Source organism: Medicago truncatula, chromosome 4 (genome assembly GCF_003473485.1).
Source record: "Medicago truncatula cultivar Jemalong A17 chromosome 4, MtrunA17r5.0-ANR, whole genome shotgun sequence".
In the NCBI taxonomy this organism is placed as follows: Eukaryota; Viridiplantae; Streptophyta; class Magnoliopsida; order Fabales; family Fabaceae; genus Medicago; species Medicago truncatula.
This window is the reverse complement of record NC_053045.1, coordinates 26,926,541-26,932,621: the sequence shown is the minus strand read 5'-3', so window position 1 is coordinate 26,932,621 and position 6,081 is coordinate 26,926,541. Positions and strand designations below refer to the sequence as shown.

At 32.6% G+C, this 6,081-nt stretch overlaps 1 protein-coding gene across 1 annotated transcript; it reads left to right on the top strand.

The window, feature by feature from the left end:
* The first annotated feature begins 210 nt into the window (after positions 1-210).
* Positions 211-2,863, top strand: LOC112420842 (protein FAR1-RELATED SEQUENCE 5-like). The gene is made up of 4 exons (XM_024780580.1): positions 211-2,269; positions 2,420-2,535; positions 2,620-2,712; positions 2,807-2,863. The coding sequence occupies exons 1-4, from the start codon at positions 211-213 to the stop codon at positions 2,861-2,863; spliced, it is 2,325 nt and encodes a 774-aa protein (XP_024636348.1).
* Positions 2,864-6,081: the final 3,218 nt, after the last annotated feature.

Genomic DNA, 6,081 nt, shown 5'->3' with positions numbered 1-6,081 from the left:
AATAAGTTCATTATCAACTACATTACATTACACTTTCTATTGATATTTGATATGTAGTTTTTTGATACAACATACTTGTTATGTACTTCTCTTGGCATATATTGTTTATTATTATAGTAATTAATTAATGTTGTTTGGCTTTGATATCAGTATTATATTTATTATATGGCTATTCTTTTTTGTTTAAGGTAGTACTATTGGTAGGAGAAAATGGAGATAAATGAATGTCAATCAGTTGAAATTGATGGATGCAAAGATATTTTTCTTGGTCAAGTTGTGAATAACAAAGATGAAGCTTATAACTTATATCAAGCACATGCCTTCAAAACAGGATTTAGTGTAAGAAAAGGGAGGGAGTTATATTATGATAATGAGAGAAAAATCACCCGTTTTAAAGAGTTTTACTGTTCCAAAGAAGGGTTTAAGAATAATGAATATGGAGGTGAAGTGGCTTATGAAAGAGCTGATTCAAGGGCAAATTGCAAAGCTATGGTGAGGTTTAATGTTAGCAAGGAAGGAGTTTGGAAAGTTACAAAGTTTGTATTAGATCATAATCATCAACTTGTACCTCCTGAACAAAGACATTTGTTGCGGTCCATGAGAAATATGTCAAATGTCAAAGGAGACCTCATAAAGTCTATGGTGAATTCTGGTATACGAGTTACAAATATTTGGAATTATTTAGGGGAAGAGGTCGGTGGATATAACAATCTTGGTATAACATTGAAAAATATGCATAATTATGTCTACACTGAAAAGTTGAAATTGATTGAAGTTGGGGATGCTCAATCTTTAGTAAATAACTTACAAAATAGACAAGCACAAGATCCTATGTTCTATTACAGTGTGCAGCTAGATCAGGAATCTCGTTTGACTAATGTCTTTTGGAGAGATGGTAAATCTAAAGTTGATTATGATTGCTTTGGGGATGTTGTGATATTTGACACTACTTATCGTACCAATAAGTATGACATGATCTGTGCCCCATTTGTTGGGATAAATCATCATTGGCAAAATGTCATGTTTGGTTGTGCTTTGTTGTTGGATGAAACTTCAATTTCTTTTAATTGGTTGTTTAAAGCATTTTTAGAGAGTATGGGAAACAAACAACCAAAAACAATATTTACAGATCAAGATCCAGCTATGGGCAAAGCAATTGGAGAAGTAATGCCAAATACACGTCATCGACTGTGTTTGTGGCATATATCAAAAAATGCTCCTTCACATTTGGGATCTCTCAATTCTAATAACAAGTTTCAAAGCTTATTTAATAAATGCATGACAGGTTGTGACTCAGAAGAAGAATTTCAAACCACTTGGGATGAGATGATGAATACATATCAACTTCATGGTCACAAATGGTTAAGAAGCATGTATGCAATTCGCGGCAAATGGAGCACGGCATATAGTAATCATGTATTTTCTGCTGGTATCAAATCTTCTCAAAAAAGTGAGAGTACAAATAGTGCTTTGGGAGATATTGCAGGAAAAACAACATGTCTCACACAATTTTTAGTGGCATTTGAGAAGATGGTGAGAAGGTGGCGACAATTAGAGGTTGAGAACGAATTCAAAAATAGTCAGAGTGCGCCTCCTCGTGTTATAAACAGTAGTGAAACTCTACGACATGCATCTGTGGTATATACTCACAAAATCTTTACACTTTTTTTAAATGAGTATCTTAATGGGGCAGGTGGAAGCACTTCCGTGGAGATTGGTCGATGTGATCATGTGTCATATCATGAAGTTGTGTTAAACATCATCCCCAATAAAAAGTATATCGTGGCTTTGGATTCATCCACTTCTATGGTTAGCTGCAGTTGTCACAAGTTCGAATCGATGGGCATTCTTTGCAGTCATGCTTTGCGGATTTACAATATTAAAGGTATTTTAAAAATACCTGACCAATACATCTTAACAAGATGGTCAAAAAATGCAAGGTCTGTGATTTATGAGCATGTAAATAAGAGTTCAGAAGAAGATTCGACCTCCAATTCAATGTCTGATGGTGATGATTCCGGTCTTCTTTACCGCAACGCTATTCTGAAGTCTTTATACAATTTAGTTTTGGAATCCCAGGAGGACAAAAAAGCACAAAAAATCATGTGGGAATTGCTTGATGTTGGAGTTAAGAGGGTTCGAGAATGTGTCAGCAAACCTGACTTAAATTCAACTAAAGAAAACATTGAGAACAATTTCTCACAAAATGAGGATAATGAAAGCTGTACAATTTTGAATCCTCGTTTCGCAAAGACGAAAGGAAGGTCTAGTGTTCGCCAGAAAGGACATTTTGAGAAAAGAAAACGATCAACTACATAAGAAAAAAAATAATAAAGGTGAATGATTAAACATATTTTATAGAGTACATTATAGTTATATATTTAATGTAAGAACTATTTAATATCTGCTTTATTTTCAGAGAAACGTAATGAAGACTATGTAAGTAATTCTCAAGTGGGTGGAGTGGCAAATGTTCAAAATTGCACAAATGAACATTATACAAATGTTTATCCTTCATTTGATGCATCTCGACAGGTTTATCACATTCTACCATCATTATAAATTTAATATTTCTTACAATTGTATTTTAGCTGACAATATTTTCGATATCCTTAACAGCAACAACATCCTTCAAGTTGGGGTTTAAATGCTACATCAACTTCATTTAGTAACTTGCTACATGGAATGAACTCGTTCAATTATTTCAGCCAGGTATTTTGATTATAATTTATTCTTGTTTTTTAAAATGATATATTTGACTGAAGTATTGATATTTTATCAGTATCATTGAATTTTATTGTTGCAGGAATCTTGTAATTTTGGTCAGATACCTCCAAGTAGCAATTATCAAGGTAGACAATGATCAAGTGATTTGAGATGATACTTTTTGTTGGTACTATTTGGGAGTCCATTCAAGTGGTTCTTCCCTGCTATTTTTGTTGTTTTGGTCCGTGTTCTCTATTTGCAGTGGTGCCTTGCTGCTGCTTGTCCTTTTCTGTTTTGCTACTGTGCCTGATCGTTAGGTTTCTGATTTGGTTTTGTGCCTTATTGTGTTTTTTGATGGCGTGCTGAAGATGCAGTTTTTTCACTACAGATTCGGTTTTGGACAGTCTGTAATGGGAGGTTTCGGTTTTTACGTTCATAACTCAAGTTCAGTTGCGCTTCAACATCGTTTTTTTGTGTTTGGAATGCACGTTCATAGTTTAAGCATGTATCAGTTTTCATTAGTGTTGTGGTTGATCGCTTAGTTCCTTGTGGAGGAATCTTTTATTTGTGTTGTTTTCTTTTGTTTCATATTTTTTTACCACTGATGCAGCTTTGTAAAAACTTTGTTACTACCTCAGACTCTATATTTCTGATTCAAATCTTGATGTCCTTTGTAAAAAAATTATGTGAGGCCTCGCATGAGTATATTGCACTTTCTGATTCACTTGCCAGTAGAGTAGTCATAAAATGAAGTTAAATATTATGAATGGAATGTCATTATAGGATACTTTAATGTATTTTTACATATTTTTAAGTAGAGGCTCTGTATATTATTGTTGCGTTAATTATATAGCTCAATTTCATCAATATATTCCTTTAAGCATGTTATTTACAAATCTGTAACATATTGTAGAACTCGTGTGGTTCATCAAAAGGATAGTGGATTAAATTAAATCTTTACCATTCAGTCTTCATATCCCCCACACCTATGATGATACATGACTTATCTCTTAACACATTGTGATCATGATGTGTTTCCTTCAAAGCTAAAATATGATAGGTAATAGAACCATATCCAAGCAACTTGACCATATTTTTGTGCTTTACCCATCCAAATGCTAATATTAAGATGTCTCCACGTGTGGCAGCAAACTATGACATGTGTTAAAATTTCAATTTAATTACTAACTAAATAATCACACAAAACTTGATACAATGAATTAACCAATCTAAAATATATAACTTTTAGGTATAAGTTGGCAATGAACTAGCATATTTGTTATTAATCAATGTTAAGAGGGCTGACAATTTTTTATTTTCATTGATGAGCATCATAATATAGACATCACATACAAAACTAAATTCAAGCACGCTTAACTATTCAGGGTAAAAATAAGTAGACACATTAGAATCTATCTTGCTCTCCTTATCACCATCGTTTTCCTTTGGAGTCACAACACAATCCCCACCAATCTTCTCCTCCTCATCAATTCTAAGACCCAACTTCAAATCAGTAGTTTTAGAAATAGCAAGACAAAGTCCCTAATAGGCTTTTCATTCATGTCAACTTCAACCCTCCACCTCAAATCCTCCAAATCACATCAAATTTTCTTTCCTAATTGTTATTAAGAAACCATACTCATTTGTCACATGGTCTACTGTACAACCTATTCTTCATACCAATGCAATTTCTATTGCCTTTTATTTAGCAAACAAACCAAGAAAAGTGCATGTATTCCATTAAAGACAGAAAACAAAGAAATCGAAAAATCCTAATGAAGGGATTACATATGCGCACATGTGTAATTGAAAGTGGGAGTTGGAATATAATTTTCATGAAGGGATTACATGATGGCAAAAACCCAACACCAGTAATCTACATATACGTACCACGAAAAATTCAATAGAAAAGATTGAAATTTTAATCGATGGGCAAGCTGCATTTAAATAAGAAAGTGAGAAATAAGGATATTGTAAGAGGAAGAAGCAACAAATACCATCATATAATTCATCAGAGTCAGAGTGGGGTTTGAAGAAAAGAAGGAAGGAAGGAAGTATATGCTACTTGAATTTTGGTTCCGCCAGAGAAGAAGAGGATAGAACGTGTCTATTATTTAATTTTAATTTTAATTTTATTAAACAAAAATTTTTGATTGGTTGTTTGTATAGGATGACGTGTTATGTTTGTTTGCACACAAGAATTTCTCTTCATCTATATTCTTGGTCTTAGGTTCCTCCACTTTATTCCATGTGTTTTTTTTTTTTTTTATCATTATGGGACATAAAATATAGAAAATTCTTAGCTTTATCTCTTAATGAGAAAGGGAAAAGTATATTATTTGCAGAATTGTTGGATGCACAACCAAATTGTATTGTATCACGATATTCTAGAAAAGTCAAGAGATGCAATTGCGGGTCATCTGACTCCAAATCGGGGAAAAAACTTTTTTTTTTTTTTTTTGTAAAATTTTAACCAAGCTAGGTTTTATGAGTAAATTTTCATCCATGTTGGTGAATAATTGTAACAAAAGAAAGTAAAAGTAAGGAAGAAAATATGATAAGAGAAAAAAATTCACAGCGATTTACAATAAGTCCCAACAACGACACCAAAAACTTGATATTACCCCATAAGTGCATATGGTTATGTCGTCGTAATAAAATATTGATCCCACGTGGACTTGTGAATCTCAATGTAGTAGTTTTTTTTTCTCTCTCCTAAGTATGCAAATAAAGAAAATTTTCTTTTATGTTTTCATTGTTGGATTAATTATTTAATTAATCAATTATGGATTGACAATAATCAATTATTATAAATTAATGTTATAATTTATAATATGGTATATTGTATTAAGCACTCATTAGTTGATGAATATGTATGATTGGACTATTCTTTTTGAATGGACTGTGATGGGTTAGACCATTTAGTTAAGCCCAATGAGAGGTCCCTGCCCTCAGCCGTTTAGCTATTTAAACGTCATCCCATCAACAGTTAAACTATTATGAACTCTTCTGGTGCTACACTGAATGTCTCATCCTTCTGACAGCTATCCTTTATGAAAGAATCCATAATCCTTAAAGGTACACAACCTCTTATTCTTTGCTTGTTATTGATGATATGCTATAATTTGTATCTAGTGATTAATGACTGAATCCTAAAACTTTTATCAATTGGTATCAGAGCCAAATAGATACGTTTTATGGCTATTTCTATTATAATCTGATGATCAAATATTTTTGTGTTGAATCGTATGAATTATACCCGTGTTCAATTATGATGGTTGTTGTTAATTAATTCACAATATCACAAACCCTTAAATCTTTGATTGCGATAGATAAATCTTGAATATGTTTAGAGCCATCGTTGATCCATATATG

Bases quoted from the DNA above. Each gene is read 5' to 3' on its own strand.
- LOC112420842 (XM_024780580.1), top strand. From the start codon at position 211: ATGGAGATAAATGAATGTCAATCAGTTGAAATTGATGGATGCAAAGAT. The intron at 2,270-2,419 runs GTGTTCGCCAGA...CTTTATTTTCAG, and splicing joins AAAGACGAAAGGAAGGTCTA to AGAAACGTAATGAAGACTAT. The intron at 2,713-2,806 runs GTATTTTGATTA...TTATTGTTGCAG, and splicing joins CGTTCAATTATTTCAGCCAG to GAATCTTGTAATTTTGGTCA.